This window comes from Hesperophylax consimilis, chromosome 7 (genome assembly GCF_061612785.1).
Source record: "Hesperophylax consimilis isolate HC1 chromosome 7, BYU_Hcon_1.0, whole genome shotgun sequence".
NCBI lineage: Eukaryota > Metazoa > Arthropoda > Insecta > Trichoptera > Limnephilidae > Hesperophylax > Hesperophylax consimilis.
The window spans coordinates 33,254,065-33,274,608 of record NC_142842.1 but is presented as its reverse complement, the minus strand read 5'-3'; the positions used below and the strand labels follow the sequence as shown (position 1 = coordinate 33,274,608).

Sequence of the window (20,544 nt, the reverse complement as noted above, 5' to 3'; positions counted from 1 at the left end):
TCAACAAACATTTATTAGGCCCGATTGGTTTTTTATGGAACATCGACAAATTTATATAAAGATAAAGTGTGAACCCGCACCTTCTGATGTCCAGTCAGGTGCTCTGGACCACTGAGCTACGTCGGCTTATAAAAAATATCGGCTAAATAATTCAATATGTACTAGTACATATATCAACAATTACTGCTTTAATTTGTATGGATATTTCAGACGACTAATTATTGCTTATAGTATATTTTTTAAATCTATCTGCTTGAATATTTGTAACTGAAGTACAAAATTTCATTTTTTTTTACATGCACACTTTATCTTTATATAAATTTGTCGATGTTCCATAAAACACCCAATCGGGCGTAATAAATGTTTTTTGATTACAAATTTGCTTTACTACAAACAGTACTTGTATATTCATATACTAATGTTAGGCTGTATTCTGTATAGTACCCAATTTGGCATTATAAAAATTTGCTAAATACTAACATGCTTAGCAATAAAAATTCACATTTATTTTACTAACATCACCAACTTTACTTAATTCCATTCCGCTACTACGTTCATAGTACACAACTAGTAAACAAGTATTACTTGAATGTGCAACTCACAACGATAACTTGTATTGTACTTGCTTATATTGTCCGTACTCAGCCTATTATATTATATAATATATACATTATTGTACTCGTGATCAGCTTATCTTAAATATAATGTAGATGTAAAAGACTTTATGGTGTGAATATATAAATAAATAATTCCAACAGTCGGTAGACAAAAGCCGTTACTTTTAGTGCGGCCTCCGAGTCATTCGTTATGCAAAATAAGTGGCTTGATAATGAATGGAGGCGAACTAAATAAGCTCTTAGAACTGAAAGAAATCGTTTACACGATCCATGGACTTCATTAATTAATTTAAGACGCGATCAATTTATTCCCTTCCAGCTTCGAGAAACAAATTTTGATGTTTTGACTCTATAAATAATGACTTCCTGAATCAATTAACTCCCTTTTTAATGGTTGATTGAATTACTAGTATGTATTGAATTATTTGGCGTGTTAGAAATAAGCTGACGTAGCTCAGTGGTCTCAGAGCACCTGAACGGTCATCAGAAGGCCCAGGTTTAATGCCCGTCAGCGGCATTTATTTTTACTAGGGAGATATTTTCAATTTGTATGGATATTTCAAGTGACTAATTATTGCTTAAAATAATTTGCTATCCCTTTCTTAGTGTCAAAAAGTACATGCGGACTGCCAATATATACAAAGGTTATATTTTTAATATGGAAAGTTGATAATTGAATAAGACTTTGGGAATTTATTAATATTTTTAACTTTTGTGTAGGAGTTTTACTTTTAGGAATGTCAATTCACAGAGAGATGTGCCAGTGTTGCCAGCGAATATCGATTCTGATTCGTATATCAACCATCGCGTATATTCTCGGAAAATCGATTTAAAATCATCGGTAGTTACTGTGCTAGACCCCCAGGGCTCAGAAGTGATGTGCTAAAAACATGACGGAGTACAAATTCATGCACGGTAATTTTATGATCATATGTGTGAGTTGGTACATTCTTTTACATACATCTTGAATATGCTTGTGTAGTTTGGTTTCATTTTTATGTTTTCCATATTCGTTACATTCAATCAGTTCAACGACAGTTCTTAAGAGGGATCGCTAGGACATTAGTTTGAAATAAAAAAATTACTCAAATTAATAAATCGGATGAAATTTATCTCTAAATCCTTTAGAAGATCGCTGAAAAATATTTTATACAATTAGTTTTCATTGATCTTCCCATATTTAGTGAACAGCTCTTCCTCAATCAATACTCAACTAAAAATTATAGACACTATTCACCATTGTCAAGAATGATTAGACTGGTCAACTCAAGGCAAGACCTTCTGTTTTTTAGTACAAGTTTAAATGATTTTAAATCATCATACTTGTTATGACTGGCTTGTCACTTTAATTCCAAATATAATATTTTAATTATACTTCACATTTTTCTACTAATTTCTTGCTACAATAAATACAAAAATAAAATTATTATTTTATATATTTTGACTTTGGGTATATTTTATATGATAAAATTTTTCTTAACAAAGTATTATTTGTACATCCAGACACTCCAGATTAGAATATACTTTCAGTATCGCACTTCTTAGATACCACCTTTAAAAATATAATCATCGTTTGTGAAACAAACTTTACTAACCAATCCATTGTCAGTAACTTCCAAATAAAACTGTTTTTCGTTTTCTTCTCATCCGTTGTATTCCTTGCGCAACAAATTAATGTCTCCAGCTTTAGCAACAAAAACAAACAGGCTTTTTTGAAGACATCGATATTTTAATTTTTTTTCTTTCGACAGCTTTACGGCTACTTCTGTAACGCTATATTTTCAGTTGTCGGTGGGAATTGTAAACTCACCCTCCCTATCCAACACCATATAAACAGGCCATTGTCTACAAAGGCAGTTTTTTTATTAGCGGCACACTATTTACTTTCAATTTTACTGTAGATATTTCAAAACAACAGAACCTGTATAACAATCCTAAACCTACTTTTAAAAGAAATACAATTCACTTGTCTAACGCTGAAAATGTATTGTTCTTAGACATACAAAAATTCTTTGTCACGAATAAATCTATACACATATAATTTAATGTTTCTTTGTTTGTGCCCTATAGATTCCAAAACTACCGGACCGATTTGGCTGAATGTTTTGTTCTAATTAGTTACTTCTAATTCAAAATAATACAGTGTCTAATACCAAAATCACTGTAAAGAATATTTCACTTAAAAATATACGTACGCCTTGGCTGTATATAAAAAACACAAGCTACGACACTACAAAAGAAATAGAAATATTTGCAAAAACTTCATAAATACCACAAAAGAACCCCACTGCAATAATTGAATAGAAACATGTAACGAAACTTCAAAAAAAATGTGGCAAATTATAAATGAAGTGACCAATTCTAAATCCACCAGCAATACATCAAAAATCGTTGAACTGAACATTAACATGGCTCCCTCTCTATATGCCGAAAACCTTGACAAAATTAGCAAAACAAATTACACGCCGTGTTAATGATGCAGTTGAACCAAATGCAGCTACCAATCTAGAAAACAAACTTAATGATGCAGTTAAACCAAATGAAGCTACCAATCTATGAAAAGAACTTAATGATGCAGTTGAAATTTACCACTAACACGTCTTATCAATCCGCCCATTACTAAAGGCATATTTTCCACCTCCTTTAAAGATGCATCTGTTCACCCATATATAACAACAAGGGTGTAAAAATGATATCAATAACTATCGACCGACAAGCCTTCTAAATACTTTCTCAAAATATTGGAAAAGTACTAAAAAAACAACAAAAGATGTATTTAAAATGTACTTTATATTGAAATCTATGGTTTTTAAAAATCTTTGACTATCACCGACGCCATAGACGATATCATAAATACGATCACAAAAAGCTTAGAGGGAGGAAATAAAACTCTGGCAATTTTTACAGACCTTCAAAAGGCTTTTGATTCGATAGACCATAAAAAGGAAAGGAAACTTTAAGAAATTGAGATGCCAAACACAACTTTAAACCTGTTAATAAGTTACATGTAAGAACATTCAGAGTGTGTTAAAATGAACACCGAAAAAATAATCGCATACCAATCAAATACGGTGTACCGCAAGGAAGCGTATTTAATTATTCCTGACGCATATCAATGATATCTACAACTTACACACCAAAGAAAAAATAATTAACTTTGCCGACGATGCTGTCGTTGTACTCAATGAAAGTGATGGATAACCTAAATATAATAAGCTGAACAATGGCTTGTCCTTCTGCGAAAATGGCTTAACGCAAAATTTACCCATACTAATGCTAAAACTAAATTTGTATTTGACTTTTCTATAACAGACAGATGACAGTCAGCTGATGATTATGCTCTTAAATGATATGAATGTGAAGGAAAAACGCAATCACACCACTACGACACTATAACACACTCTAGAAGCATAAAATATCTTCGACGGGACTCCAACATAAAAAGCATTCAAAGAAACTCACATAGCTCATGTACTACTTTAGAAAAATACGTGATATGCTTAAAAATAATCTGTACAAAGTCTACTGTGCTCTTTGCCAATCACTTATAGAATATGGGTTTTTTGGATATTGATCTGCCTCAAATACCCACATGAAGCAGCTCGTTAAAACACAAAAAGCAATAGTAAAAATAATCCAGAATACCAGTAAGAACTCCATCAAATGAAATTTTAATAAACAGTGTAGTATACCCACAGTAGTGAATGTTAAAAAAGTCGGGAATGCCCGAGGAAGACTTCACTCTTATATATGCAGTAGAATTAGATATTTATTCGCATTGTAGTCGATATAATGTAGTTTTTAACAGTAAAAATGTGGGTAACATGAAGCGAATGATAGAAAACACATATCAAATAAACATTTGTAATAAAATGAGGCATACGTGATGAACGAAGAAAGAGGTGTCGGGAAAATATATGCGTTGGAAGTGAATGGTTAAGGAAGTCGATGATGCCCGAGGAAGGTATAGCACGATCAATTGAAACAAATACTTAGTATGATTAAATAATAGTGTATCCACTTTTAAAATGAACCCAATTGACTGGTAAACTTGGGAGAAATCGCTTAGTTAGTTAGTAATGTTAGTATACGTAAAAAAATGTGCGAAGTCGGTTAGTTAATTAGTAATGTTGGGATACATTAACTTGGGCGAAGTCGGTTAGTTAATTAGTGATGCTAGTATACAAAACCAAAATTGTCTTGTATTAGACTTGAACAGTTGTACATTGAAGTGAATAATAATATTTATTGTACACTTATTTTGCTTCTTCGTTTTATTTTTTCAGCAATAATTGTTTTATGTGAAACCGACACAATATTTTTTTACCATTTTGGCTTTCATTAGTCAGTCTTTTTCAACAAAAATATTCTTTTCAAGCCTTTTCTCGTAACCTTTTGGTTAAAAACACACAAAAGAAAAATCAGAAATATGATAAAATCTTTCCTGACGGAATAGAGGGTTGTACTCGCGAATCACAAAATTAGAATCTTTGGGAACATCTTCTTTTCTAACCTTTATCTGATATCTCCGTGTTAACTGTCTGCAGCACGTGTTCTGATTTAAAAACACCAGGCTTTACATTTTCTGTACATTATATCAGATGAGTTTAACAAAACAGCCTTCTTCTAAAAAGTACGCAGGCGATAACTGAATGAGGATCCTGATGCTGCCTTCAGATTTCCGTTTAGGTACTATTTTAGTCCCTTGACCATTTTTTTTAAACTAAAGAGTTTAAGGAGAGTCTTGACATTGACTTTGTTATTGCATAAGTTACTCTAAGTTATACGGTAAAAAAATAACCTTGTCTTGCGGAATAGGCACAATTGTAGCTTTTTTAAAAAAAAAATTTGTAGAAGTCGTAGAGACTTAAAATTTCGTTACATCTCCTAAGTTTTTCGGTTAATTTATGAAGTCTTGATTGATATTAGCATGCCAATTTATTGATAAAATATTAGTCATTCAGAATATATTGAGAACACGTATTCTTTACCTAATAAATATCAAAATCCGTATTTGTATGAACACGTGTTCCGCCTTACTCATAAAACACTCGCTTTCAACTGATATTTTGTTATAAACTCTGTCAATTCATTCGTTAAATACCTGCAGTCCTATTTTTAACAGGAAAACAAATAAATTCAAATTATTTATAGTTGTAAAGATTTTTAATAAATTAACAGTATTTTATATCAGTATGTTTTTTTGAGTATGGAAGATGAATAAAATGTATATGTAGAATGAGTTGTTGATGAACGTAAGTAAGTCCAAAGTCATGTCGTGTGAAAGAGAGAGAACGAAGATGAATTAAATGTATATATAAGATGAGTTGATGATGAACCTAAGTAAGTTCAAAGGCATGGCGTTTGAAAGAGAGAGAACGAAGATGAATTAAATGTATATGTAGAATGAGTTGTTGATGAACGTAAGTAAGTCCAAAGTCATGTCGTGTGAAAGAGAGAGAACGAAGATGAATTAAATGAATATGCAGAATGAGTTGATGAACGTAAGTCCAAAGTCATTTCGTTTGAAAGAGAGAGAACGAAGATGGAATGTTATATAATTGTATATATGTGGAAGAATGCCGATTCTGACTGGTGGTGAAGCATGTAACTAAAAACAGAATGATGAAAGTAAACTGAAGGCTATTATATAGTAAAAGTGAGATCTCTAAGGCTTATGTGTGATAAAAGTGTAAAAAATTATGAACGCCGGATTCGCTTATAAAGTTGTAATTTTAATGCTCGAAATAAAATAAACACGTTTTTTTTATAAAATAGCTGTACCCCGCCACGCATCAATGTGGCTCAGTCTGTCTGTGCAGATGGAGTAAAAATACCGTGTGTTGCTTTTACGTCCAACAGATGGCGCTGATTTTCAAAAAAACATGTGTTTACCTGTCGCAGATGACACCTATATAATATCGTTATATAAACACACACACGTATTCAAACGCAACGCTGTGTCAAAAATGTCATGGCCATCAAGTGTCTATGGAATTGAACTCTGAACATAACAATAAAGTTGTCCTTAAATTATGTTAAAGTGTTGCTATATTGGTGTTTCAAAATAATCAAGCAATATATCGTTTTAAAAAGAAGTGGTAAATGAATGTATTCAAATAATTGGTTTTTCGTTGTCTTGAGTAAACAAGGTGCAATATATCTTTAAAGTTTACATTAAAAGTTTTGACAGAAGAAAACCACAGAAAAACATTAAAATAGACAGGTGATCTGAGATAAACGGACATAAAACTTGATTTTTGCCGTGAATAGTGAAATAAATAAAGTAACTCAAGATGGATCCTAAAAGTTTTATTGATAAAGCCACAGATGCAGTTCTAATTCTACAAAATTGCATTAATGACAGTTCGACAAAACTAAACAAAGAACAAATTAATAAATTAACCCCGAAAACAATTACAATTTTGGGGTTAATAAGCGAAATGGCAGCAAAAATGGCCGATATTTCTGGAGAAAATAGAATACTTAAGGAAATTACCGGTAACAATAAGCAATACCAAAATTTGGGGAAAAAAATTATTATCACTCCGAAAGAAGAGCAGACCACGGAGAAAACCGAAGAGGATATTAAAAAACAAATTGATCCAATTGAAACAGGAGTGATGGGAATAAAAAATGCAAAGGATGGTAAAATAATTGTTACATGTAGAAATAGTCAGCATATTGAAAAACTACAGGAAGACATAAAAATAAAGTTCTGTGAAAAATATACAACGAAGATCCCGGATAAAAGATTCCCATCAATAAAAGTCGTTGGAGTAACACATAAAATGGATGAAAAAGAAATCGTTCAGAACATAAAAATTCAGAACGAGTTTCCAGAAGAACCACAAAAAATGGAAGTAACTGTAATAAAAAACAAGAAATTAAAAACAGGAGAAGAATATATAATATATTTGGAAGTAGATACACAAACACATGGAATAATGTTGCAAATGCAAAAAATAAATATTGGATGGGAAAGGGTCAGAGTATTTGATGCATTTGACATTAAGCGCTGCTATAAATGCTACGGGTTCAACCATAAAGGGAGCGAATGTAAAAAAGACTCCTTTGTATGCCCTAAATGTACAGGTGGTCATAAAAGTGAAGAATGCAAGGCTATTAGAGGAACAGAAAAGTGTAATAATTGTATTAATACTAAAAACAAGTTGAAGATAAACCTAGACTCAAATCATCCAGCGTGGAGCTTCGAATGTCCAGTATACAAAAGGAAATTGGAATTGGAGAAGAAGAAGGTAAATTTTTTATAAAATGCAACCAACTGCAAGGAATTATATACTTAAATATTCAGAGTCTGATATCGAATAATGAAGAAATCCAGATACTAATAGAACGAAATGATCCTGCACTTGTAATGTTAAGCGAGACTCACATAACATGCGATATTGAAGATAGCGAAGTTACTTTTGAAGGATATACAACAATACGCTGTGATTCCTACAGTAGACATACAGGGGAGCAATAATAATTATCAAAAAAGACATATTATATGAAGTTATTTCTAACACACAATATGAAAAGAACTGCTGGATACTTGCGATCAGGATAACTTCTGGATATAAGAAAGGAGTATACGGAGTAATTTACCATTCTCCAAATGCAAGTACCAAAGACTTTCTATCATTTATAGAGAACTGGTGCACCCAAAACCTAGAAGAGGAAGAAAATAATATCCTAACTGGTGACTTTAATATAAATTTCAAAAATTTGAATGATACATATACTAAAAGACTTAAAAAAATTATCCAAGCATCGGGAATGAAACAACTTGTTAAAAGTGAGACACGAATAACGGATAAATCCAGGACGTTAATTGACCTTGTCATATCCAACAGATTAGATTTGAATGTAAAAGTTCTAGATGAGCCAAAAATAACCGACCATAACCTTATACACATTACAGATAACACAAAAAGAACTAATACGAAAACCAGCAAAGAAATAAAATACAGAAATTATAAAAAATATAACAGTGAAAGGTTAATTGAACTTCTGGGTGATATGAATGAACTTCATCAAATGGAATTTAATGAAAAGTCTAAATCATTAATAAATAACCTTCAAGAAGTAATCGACCAGTTAATACCAATCCAAACTACTAAAATAAGAGGAACAAATAAATGGTATAACATAAAACTACAATCAATACAATATAAAAGAGATAGAATGTACAAAATTGCAAAAATCTCAAGAAACTCACAAGACTGGAAAGCATTCAAAAATGCAAGAAATAAATACTCAAAACAACTGAAAGTTTGTAAGAACGATTACTTCAAAAATAAAATTATCTGTGAAAAAGGAGTTACTAAAAAAATGTGGAAAACCATAAAAGGATTAATGCAAACTGAAGATAAAGGGATGAAACGTGACATTGAATTTCCACATCAGATACAGGGTAGCATACAGAACTGCTTCAACAAATATTTTGTAAACAGCATAATGGAATTACATCAGAGTATACCATTACTGAAGGAAGACAACCGCGTGAGAAATGTTCCCCTAAACCGAGAAAAACTTGTGTTTAAAGAGATTGATGAAACATATCTTTTACAGATTCTAAACAGCACCAAATCAAAAGAGAGTCCAGATGGAATAAGTTTTACAGTTTTAAGGGATGCAATGCCAGTGATAGGACCTCATCTACTGAACATAATAAATGAATCGTTAAGAAGTGGAAAATTTCCAAACACATGGAAAACATCTATTGTGATCCCGATTCCGAAAGTTGTTAATACCAGAAAATGTGAAGAATTTAGACCTATAAATATGTTACCAAAATACGAACAGGTACTAGAAATTGTAATAAAGAAACAACTCGTTGAGTATTTGGAAAAACATCATATATTATGTGACGAACAATCAGGATTCCGTAATAATAACTCTTGTGAAGCTGCAATAAACATTGTGATTGATACATGGAAGAAAGAAACAGATAATAAAAAAATCACCATTGCAGCATTCTTAGATTTTAAACGATACATTAATCTATATTTCATGTGAAGAGTACACAGATGCAATCAATAAATTAAATGAAGACCTTCAAAATATAGCGAAATGGCTGAAATTAAACAAATTAAAACTGAATGTCAACAAAACAAAATATATGGAAATAGGCAACAAAACGCATAACACAGAGTTAAAATTGACAATTAATGACGAAAAAATTGAAAAAGTAAATGAAATTAAGTACCTAGGTGTGATACTAGATTCAAAACTAACTTTCGCAGCAAATTTTGAATATGTGCTAAAGAAGGTATCTAAAAAAGTCAATTTTCTTAGAAGATTAAGAAATAAACTAAATGGAAACACTACAGAGCTGATTTATAAAACTATAGTTGCTCCACATTTAGATTATTGCTCTACTATGTTATATTTGGCCAATGAAGGAAACTTGAACAAGCTAGATGTTATACAGAATAGAGCTATGAGATGTATACTAGGAAAAGGAAAATACGCAAGCATAGATCAAATGAGAGAACAGCTAAATTGGATTTCTATAAAAAAGAGACTATTATATAATGTGTTAATTTTTGTACATAAAATCATGAACAACCAAATGCCAAAATATTTTAAGGATGAAATTGTTTTTAATAGAGATGTTCATAATTACGAAACCAGAAATGTAAATAGGATTAGATTGCCACATATGAAAAAAACAAAATCACAGAACTGCCTAATGTACAAAGGACTAAAAATGTATGATGAAATGCCTGAAAGTCTGAAGAATGAATGTATTTAAAAAGAAATGTTATATTTATTGTAAAAATATGTAAAATTACAAAATGAAATATGATCTTGTTTATATTAGTTTATATTCAAATGTATGTTTATACATTTACAACTAACTCAATAAATAATAAAAAAAAAAATAAAAAAAAATCAAGAACTTGCAAGGATTTAAGATTTTGAACAAACCAACATTTAAATTTTTATTTATATGGATATTGTAATGAATTTTGACATATTGGTGGGAAATTATGTACCGAAATTAGTTATTTGATGAGAAATATAAAAAAACACTATCCAAACTAATGATAATTATTTTCATTCCAGATGTGCTGCCCAGGTCCCGGCCATTCCACTACTGGCACCACGTGTCAGGTGAGATAAGATTATATTTTTAGAATACATTAATGTCACATTTTTTATGTTATTTTGGTATTTGGTTTGAATAAAACCCGAAAAAAAAATTAAAAGCATAAACGTATACACGGTGTCCAGAAATTCGAAGTATAACGGGAAACTGGTGAATCTTCATCACATAGAGAAGAGAACCCAAAAAAACTTTTTTTTTCTCATTTTTCAATATTTTTCTGTGTCTCCGGGATTTTATTTTTTTGTTCGATGCATTTAAAAAGATATTAAAAATATGATATTAAACTACCGATACCTATTATACATTTAGGTACTACGAGTTTCTTGACACGGTGATATGCTATATGGGCGTGTTTTGCGATTCAAAAGTAAGGACAATCTGGCCATTTCCAATAAAAACCTTGTTTCGTAGTCAATATATAAAATTCACATGTGATGGCGATATACGACGTCAGTAGGTATAAGAGAGATAGAGCGAGTCCTGAATGGGCTAAAACGACAATGTATTAAGTCAATAGCGACATTGGTTACAATTAAAAACTACGTAGAATGTATTTCTAGAGTGAATTATTTATTTAGTGGCCAGCTAGTACGATGGTAAATTTCTGTTAACCGCAAATAACATATTTTGATATTGCCAATTTTTCCGCATAGACAGGTAGAATACTCAGACACTGGGAAGAGATATTGTGGAACCTGAAGACATTGCTAAGTAGAACTAAATGACAAAGAAATAATGTAATGGAAATACGATAAACATACAAGAAAGCACAATAGGCCTACGGCTTGCATTCTTGCACACCATTTGGTTACTGATAAATTTAAAAAAAAAAATTCATGCAAGAATATAGAAACCGTTTTGATGTCCTAACTTTTAAACACCAGCCTTACTAATAAACGTGGTGAATATTGTATACAATTGATAATCAACCGTGTTTAAAAAAACTTACAATAATATATGAACTGCCATAAAATAATTATGTATGCGAAATATTGATTTAATCTAAAAAATCACGATCATTTATACTTATTATAAATGTAGCACTCGCTTTTTTCAATTAGCAATACAAAACTCTGCGCATAATTTAAAATTTTATTTTTTTTAACCAAAACGTTCCATAATTTAAATTGCCCATCAAAAATTTCCAGCACAAAAGAAATTTATGTAACATTAATTAATGCAATAATTAACATTTTAATTGCACTCAGTCAGTTAATTAATTCTCTGATGAAATTCATGTCATCCTGTCATATAAAAATGAATTCATTTAAAAATATTTCAGGATTCATAGCAATGAATTTTATTTTAAATGTTTTCACATGAATGCTCTCTGAATGAATGAGAGCGAAAAATTCATTATTTTTATTAAAAGCATAATTATATTTTAATTGTCATGTGCTCAACTGCAGAGAAATATCAGTTAACATAGTACGTGGTACTATTGCCTCTAAAGCTGAAAAAATACAGTCGGTAACACAGAAACCTACTTATTTTACAGATTTGATTTTCCCAATTCAAATAAGATATTTTGACTACTAAGCCCCGCACAGGATAGTGAAGTAGATTGTCTGTCGTTATGAGTTGCCATATCCTCCGTTAATCAAGCATCTTCAAGACGTGTAAAACATGACTTGGTCACGTCCAATCAGAAGGATTTCCCGATCGTCGGAAGAGTGATAAGCGCTAACGTAAAATCATGCCCATAAAAGGAATGATTAACTACGGACGAGGGAAAAATAGGAGTGAGGACACGAAACAGGAGGGGAAGCGGGAACACACATAGCGGCAATACTGAATTTCAGTTCGGAGAACCCGGCACTTTAGTTCTGAGACCCCGATACTTCAGTTGGGAGAGACGGGAGACGAGCCGCTGATCACTCACACATAGCGGCGAGGCCGAATGCAGATTTACTTTACCTCTGGAGAGTTAAAACCACGCTATGGAGACCGGATGAGTAACCAGTACGTCCGGCATCGGTTCACAGCAGTAAGCGCTGTAAATATATTGTACCTTTAACTAAGGTAATGATACAGAGCCAGTAACTTTCAGTACACAATTGTTCCGTGCAATAGGTTTAAGATAATTCTTAATCGTATGCATAACTATTTTGCCAATAAATGGTACATCAGTATAATCTGAAAAAAGTGTTTTCATTTTGATGATTCCTTGAAAGATGTCCTGAACTCTCGAATCCCGAGATTGAGAGACGAAAAAATAGAAGTGTAACTTTTTATCAATAGATAATGGTAATAGTCTACCGGTCTCAAAACGACCGTGTCATAAACTTTTCTTTTTTTGGTTTAAATTTAATGTTGTTATTATATTAACTTTACATATATGTATTTTTTTTAAATGATATTATTGTAAAGCTGCACATTTTGATACAGGAATGCCCTAATGAGATGTGCAGAGTATTTTTTTTATGTAAAAACTGTTTTTTGAATAAATAAATAAATAAAAAAAAATAGTTTTATATAATTTTAACATTTTTCATGAGAAAAAAACAAAGTAAAGGAAAATTGGCATTATATTAGATAAACTAGACAAACATGCTTCTGTGAGTAAATGTCTTCGGTGGTTCGGTTCTGTATTTTGATAGCCTAGCGCACACATGTGTAATGTGCAGTTTTAAGTAAAAACAATTACGTGTTTTGAAAAGCATACATCAAGATTATTTACTTTGTAAATAGCTGTTTCATTGAAAATTTATATTACTTATTTCATCTAGAGGGATAAAAAGTGGATATTCATAATAATTGTGTTTTTTTAAATCTTGGAAATCGATGAAAAGGTTTAATTTTGTTCGTAATTTTTTAAATTCATTGGGTTTTTAATAATTATTGCTAAAGACCCTTGAATAATCATGGGAAAGTTTGAAATCTCGACAAATCAGTTCCCATTTTGAAAATTATATTTAAAAAAATCTCTGTTATAAATATTATCATAATAGGTAAGTACTTTATCGCTTATCTGAATTATTTACATAATTAGTTCAAATTCAAACTCGAAAATTGAAATGACATTTACATTCAAAGAAAATTTTAGTTCATTGAGTAAGTGTTACGCAAGACAGACACACAACCAAAACAAGTATTTTGGCAAAAGGCTTGAGCAAACTATTGTTATATTTATCGACTCCCAATTTTTTTTAAAACCGAAATTTCGTCTGTAATCATAAGATTGATTAACTAAAGAAGTCTAAATTCTCGACAAATCACTTTAATATTTTTCTATGGGAAATAAAATATTTTTCTGTTAAAGAATATTATGTTGTAGGTACTTTATCGCTTTTCTTAACTCTTCAAACAATCAGTTCCAATTTTTTTAAATATAATGATTCATAGCAAATTTGAGTTTAGGTATCGAACCAGATTCCACGCAGTACTAATGCACAGTCAACCGAAATTAGTATATTTAATGAAAAACAAATTTTGTTGTCAACTTTGAAAACAATTTTAAAAAGTAGAATCAATTCCAACTATGAGCATCTTAGTTCGAAATTAAAATAGAATTAAATCTACAAAGGTGTACAGTATATCTCATCAACTCGACTCCAATTAATAATCAAAACAAATCTGGTAGCAATCCCAAAACCCTTTGGGAAAGTGGTATCGATTCCGACGAACTATCCCTGAATAAGTTTACCGATTATTTTAGATTGGAAATGTATTGATTGACCACCGACACCGCCGGACGCTCCGTGTCGGTTCAGTGATGAGAACTGTACTGTAACCAGCCAAAAATTACTACAGCTTAGTGAATGTTGCACAGAATATTACTTTAGCGCATAGAATCGAAAATTATAGCGTGAATACACTGTATTTTTTTCATGCGAAAACTATTGCGCAATGTTTTATTTTAGACGAAATAAAATATTAGTTCTTACTTTATTTTGATTTTATTTTTTATTTATTTATTAAGTTAAAAGAAATTTTACATTTCACTTTCTAAACTAAAATAAGTACATTCAACATTAAATAAGTAGTTTTCTAATTTTGTTCTAATAACTTAAGATTAAAACTTTTTTTAAATACATTTACACTCTACGTTTTAAGGTTATCTGGAAGGAGATTGTATATTTGTACACCCTCGTGGCCAATGCCTCTTTTGCCACTTTCAGTCCTTACAGCATGTGTGTACAATTTGTTATATTGCCTAGTAAAATGTTCGTGTACTTGTGACGTTTGTTTAAATGTTGTGTTTGTGTGTATAAGTCCATTTTGGATTTCGTAGATTAGGAGGCATAATATGTTGTATTCGTACAATTTTCTTATTTTCAAAAGTTTCATTTCCTGATATAGTTTTTTTGTGGGAGTGTCAGGGTTATAATTGAAGAGTTTTTTAATAACTTTGTTCTGTATTGTAAGTAAATCATTTAGGTATGTAATGTATGTGTTTCCCCATATTTCTATTAAATAATTTAGATGGGACTGGATTTAGCTAAAGTATAAGCTCCTCTTTACATCTGTTGGTAGGAAATGGGCAATTCTACCAAATACACCAATTAGTGGGATAATTTTTGCTTTTAATTTTTCTACCTGTTGTTTAAATGTCAGATGTTTATCAATATGAAATCAATGGGTGTAACTACCGATGTTTTTACACCGCTTTCAGGAGTACGATCGCGCTGTTGATAGCCAGAACGATATTGATAATACAATAAAGAAGAAAATGATGTACGGTGGCAACACTGAAGGTGTTGAAAAAATTAAAAAAAATTAAAACTAAAAGTGCTTCCTTGGTTCAACACCGTTCGTTTAAAAGCCAGTAATTTTGCATAACGAACTAGATTTCTAAAAAAGAGTATACATTGACGGTTAACCGAAGCTTATCTGATACTTTTACTATTATTATCTTCTCTATGATATATATTATCTTGACCATACTCGCAATATCGCTAACTGACCATAGATGACGAATTTAGTCAATATCGTATTGATGTAGGGCTTTATCGATCATCCATGATAGACCTCCAGTTTATCAATATAAGGCTTAAATGTTTGGAGCACAGACTTCAAAAGAGAATCTTCTTGTGTTAAAATATGGCATCTCTAACCTACATACATCCAAAGATGTAGACGTATACACGTAGATAAATACGAAATTTTAATGTAAGAGATTAAAAAAATTAACTAATTGTTCATGTAGAAGTGGAGATACAATATTTTTGCTCCTAGCCAATGGGATTAGGTATTGCTCGCCGATAACATATTATAAAGAATGACTGTGTTAGGTTGTGTAGGTTGTTTAGATCAGATTGTATACTATATATTACTATTATTTTCTGTAACTACAACAGTAAAAATACTGCATATTATATTCATACAACTTTTGAATAATTCTCATCATGATAAGTATATATTTTTATATCTCAATATATAATAATAATAATAATAATATTAATATTGATATTCAAAAATCTGTTAGCCAAAAAATAAGAAAATACACAGATTTAGGAAATGAAATAAAAAGAATTTGGCATCTCAGACTATAAAAATATTACCATTCGTTATTTCGGCTACTGGTATTATACCTAGCTCTCTAATTAAAAATTTAGGCGTATTAGATCTATCAAAAAATTTATATATAAAGATGCAAAAGTCGGTCATTTTGAATACATGTAGGATAACAAAAGATTTTTTAAATATTTATGTTGAGGGATCAGTAAAATTTATAGGCCCTTTTTATTTTTTTTTATTTTCTAGATTCTTATATTCCATGAAGTGGTGAATCATTTAAATTTACTGAATTTAAAGTTAATGTTCTTTATACAAATAGAACGGCGTCATATGCGCCTCACAATTTTTACCTCATATGGGTTTATTCAAATATTACCTGGCTTTTATAGACTTAGAGGCCTTGTATTTTCTCGGTAGGGAAAAAAATTGTTACCTAAAAACCCTACTAAAATTGCATGTATCATCATCCAGCATCAGCACCAGCGGCGACCTACAGCGGCCATATACTACATACGTGTCTGTTTGTGTTGTGTTGGGAATGGGGAGGAAATTTTGGCTGCGCCCTTTTGTTGGAGTCCTTCCGCATTTGCCGTTGGGAGTAAGGAAAATCGCAGAAAACCTTACCCAGGAAGGAGCGGCCGAACGTCAACTTGAAACGTTTGCGGCCTTCAGTAACATCGGTATATGATGTCCTGCATTTTTGAGATGTGTGTGTGTGTGTCTGTTTTTATGTTAATATATACTTATGGGAAGATAGAAAATAAACATACATATACATACAAATTATAAAATATTATATAAATATATAAATAGATATATAAACATTATATATTTGGGAAGAAGGTCGGGAGTTTAGGAAATACCTACTGCTCGCTATTCGTCCGCGTCTAGTTCTGGTATGTGCCATATGTGGTCATGGTCCATGAGGATGTGTTTTGGTAGTCTATGTGTGTATCTGAATGTCAGGTCGCTCGGAGCATTGTATTGTCCTATGTCTCGTATTAGTTGATTTTTACTAAGTGTGAGTGATTTGTAAAAGCGTTCAGTCAGTCTGTGTGTGAATTCGTATAGAGTTGGAATTTGTTCTCGTTCGTGTAATCTCTTCAAGTTTGTTCTGAGTCTCGTGTTGTATGTGATTTTAATGCAGAGATTTTGAAGTGTCTGTAGATTCTTGTGGTCTGAGTGTGAGATGCTGCTCCATACGGGAATCGCATACGAGAGTACTGGACGAATGAGCGAGTAGTAGACGAGGAGTTTGGTTTTGGGAAGTAGCGGACTCCGTCTATTGAAAATTGGCTTCATCATGCCGATCGCTTGTCGCGTGCGCGTGTGCATCTTCGCTTGGTGAGATTTCCAGTTGAGGCGGGAGTCCATGGTCAGGCCCAGATATGTCACTTCATCTTTCCATTCTATGCTGTGTCCTCCCATTTCGATGTTAAAGTCAGGTGTTCTGTTTACACGTTTTCTCGTGAACATGATGGCTTCAGTTTTCGCCTCGTTCAGTTTCAGGCGCCATTTTTTGTAGTATTCTACGAGCGCGTCGAGCGCCCTCTGTAGGTAAATAGCGGCCATATTCGCTTTCAGCGAGGAAACGTATAGTTTGACGTCATCTGCGTAGATAGACAGATTGCATCTCTCGTCTCGGGGGATGTCGAAGGTAAACAGAATGAAGAGAAATGGTCCAAGTAAACTTCCTTGCGGCACGCCTTTTGGAATCTCGCGCATTGAAGATAGCACGTTCCTTATGAACACTCTGAACGATCTATTCTTTAGGTATTCCTGTATCAGTCTCGTTAGGTATATGGGCGTGTTAGTGCGGTGCAGTTTATGCACGAGCCCGTCTATCCATACGGTGTCGAATGCCTTCTCTAGGTCGATGAGCGCAGCGGCGGTGAAGCGATGTTCGTTAAATTTTCTTGCGATGTATTCCGCTACTCTGGTGAGTTGATGGGTCGTGGAGTGCCTCTTTCTGAAGCCGAACTGCTCGTCGGGTAACGTTTTGTTGTCGTCGTGGTGTGATACAAGCCTGTTGAGTATAATTTGTTCAAATACCTTGCTCAGCGTAGATAATAGGCTAATCGGCCGGTAACTTGTCGGCTGCGTTCTATCTTTATTCGGCTTTGCGAAAGGCAGCACGGTCGCCGATTTCCAAATCTGGGGGAAATGCCCGGTCATCAGGCAGGCATTGAACAATTTTGTTGTGTAGATGATGGCTTTTTGAGGGAGATGTTTGAGTAAAATGTTGTGAATTTGATCGCTTCCCGGCGCCTTGTTTGTTCTCAATCGCCTGATTGTGACAGCAATCTCGCTTGGCGTAGCAAAGTGAATATCTTCAGCGTTTGTCTGCTCCGCTTCCCTCAAGTCTCGTAGAGAGTCAGCTACGATCCGGTCCGTAGCCGGGTCGGAAAGGCCGTCTGTAGCGGCGTAGGCTCTCTCGAATCCGTCGGCGAGTGTTTCAGCTTTTTCTTGTAGCGAAAGCGCCGTCCCGGGGCCGTTCAATTTCTGTAGCGGGGGGATTGTGAAGTCTTTATGTCGCAGCGCGCTTGCCATTTTCCATAGGGAATTATCCTTCGGCGTGAGTGATGCGACTTTTTTGTCCCAAAGTTCGCGCTTGAGTTCTGCGATTTCGGTCTTGATTTCCCTCTGCAGGCAGTTATACGCTGTCTTGAAATATTCGTCGCGTGTGCGGTGAAACATGCGTCGCAGGCGATTTTTCTCCTTGATGAGCGATAGAACGTACTCGGGAAGCTTGATCGTGTATGGGTGTATTTCTTTGAGAGGAATGTGTGTATCTTGTGCTGTTTGAAGAATCTCTGTGAGAGTGCTTGTAGCTGCGTCGATTTCTTGTGGCGAGCGCAGAGTTCCCGAAGTGAGATGAATTCGTTCGTTGACTTCTTTTTTGAATCCTTCCCAGTTCGCATCCTTGTAATTGCGCTGTTTTCTGGGGGTCCTTGAAGTTGTGCCGCCTATAGTAAAGCTCACGGGCAGGTGGTCCGAAGACAGTTCGTCTAGTGTGCGCAGTGGAGATATTGTCTTGACATTTTTCTCGAGTACTATGTCCAGTGTACTCGGATATCTAGATAGTTGCGAGTAGTACGTAGGTCTGTCGGGCGCCATTATCGAATAGGTATTTGTCTGCATGTGTGTAAAGAGCGTATTTCCGTTCGCATTTCCTCTGTAGTTATTCCAATAGTTGTGTTTGGCGTTCAAGTCGCCTCCCATCACAACAATCGGTCCCAGATTGAGCAATTTATTGAGATCTTCTCTCACTAGGTTATGTTGGGTGCAGTATACGGAGATGATGGTGTGCGCTCTACCCTCTATGGTGACTTCGATAATCGTGGCTTCGGCGTACTTCAACTTCGGAGTGGGGATTCTTGTGGACGTCATAGATTGCCGAACGAATATTGCGGTTCCTCCGCCTGATCTTCCTTGTCGGTCGTCACGATAAATCTCGAAACCTTGCACTCTCAGCGGTACGCTTGGATTCAAGTGAGATTCTGATAGGAGAATAATGTCGGTGTGTAATTCGTTTGCCAAAGCGAGCAGTTCGTCTGTCTTGTTGCGCACGCTAAATGCGTTCCATACGAGGACTTTCACCGTCTCGGTATTAGGCATCGAGGGTGTCTAGGAGCTCAATCAGGATGACGAGCTTGTCTGCTCTTGTTGCGCAGCGGGCGAGCTGTGATTGCATCCTCAGGAGGCCTTGGAGCAGGGCCATCAAGTCCAGATTGTCTTCTGAAGAGGTGGACGCGCGCGCGGGCTCCTGCTGCGGGCGGGGCTGGGGGCGTGGCTGTGGGTGCGGCGCGGTCTCGCGCTGCTCTTGGGCGGGGGCGGTGCCTCCGGCTACGTTGGCCCATGTGCGTCCATCCGTCCTCGGCTGAGGAGGTGGCCTGCTCGGGTTCTGTTCTGCCGGCGGTCATTGGGCCCTTCTGGCAGGTCGCTGCTGTATTGAGGCGACGTACGCTACCCGCTTGGGGCAGCCTCTGTAGTTGGCGGGATGCGGGCCTGAGCAGTTGTAGCATGCGGCGGGCTCATCTCTTGTCTTCTTGGGGCATTCTGCCGAAGCATGCTCCAGTAAGCATTTTACGCACCTTGCTGTGTGCGAGCAGTTTCGGGACCCATGCCCGAAGTCTTGGCACCTGTAGCACTGGGTGCCGTGCTGTAAATGGTTGCTCCTGTGCTTCTGGAGGCGAATGCGGCAGTGGCACAGGTATTTGACGGCCGCGCGCAGCTGTCCCATGTTGACTTCCTTGTTGAAGTGTGCTAAGTATAGGGGATACTCAATTGAGGCGGTCATCTTGACCACCTTCACAGCTGGGAATCCCTGCGATTCCAGATCTGCCT

General features: G+C 34.4%; 1 protein-coding gene across 1 annotated transcript in view; it reads left to right on the top strand.

The window, feature by feature from the left end:
• The window catches only part of LOC149422643 (dipeptidase 1-like), a 480,722-nt gene that overhangs the window by 394,646 nt on the left and 65,532 nt on the right, over nucleotides 1-20,544 (top strand). The window contains exon 2 of the mRNA XM_089633431.1: nucleotides 10,695-10,742. Coding sequence (XP_089489557.1) covers nucleotides 10,695-10,742 — 48 coding nt within the window. The remainder of the gene's footprint in view (nucleotides 1-10,694; nucleotides 10,743-20,544) is intronic.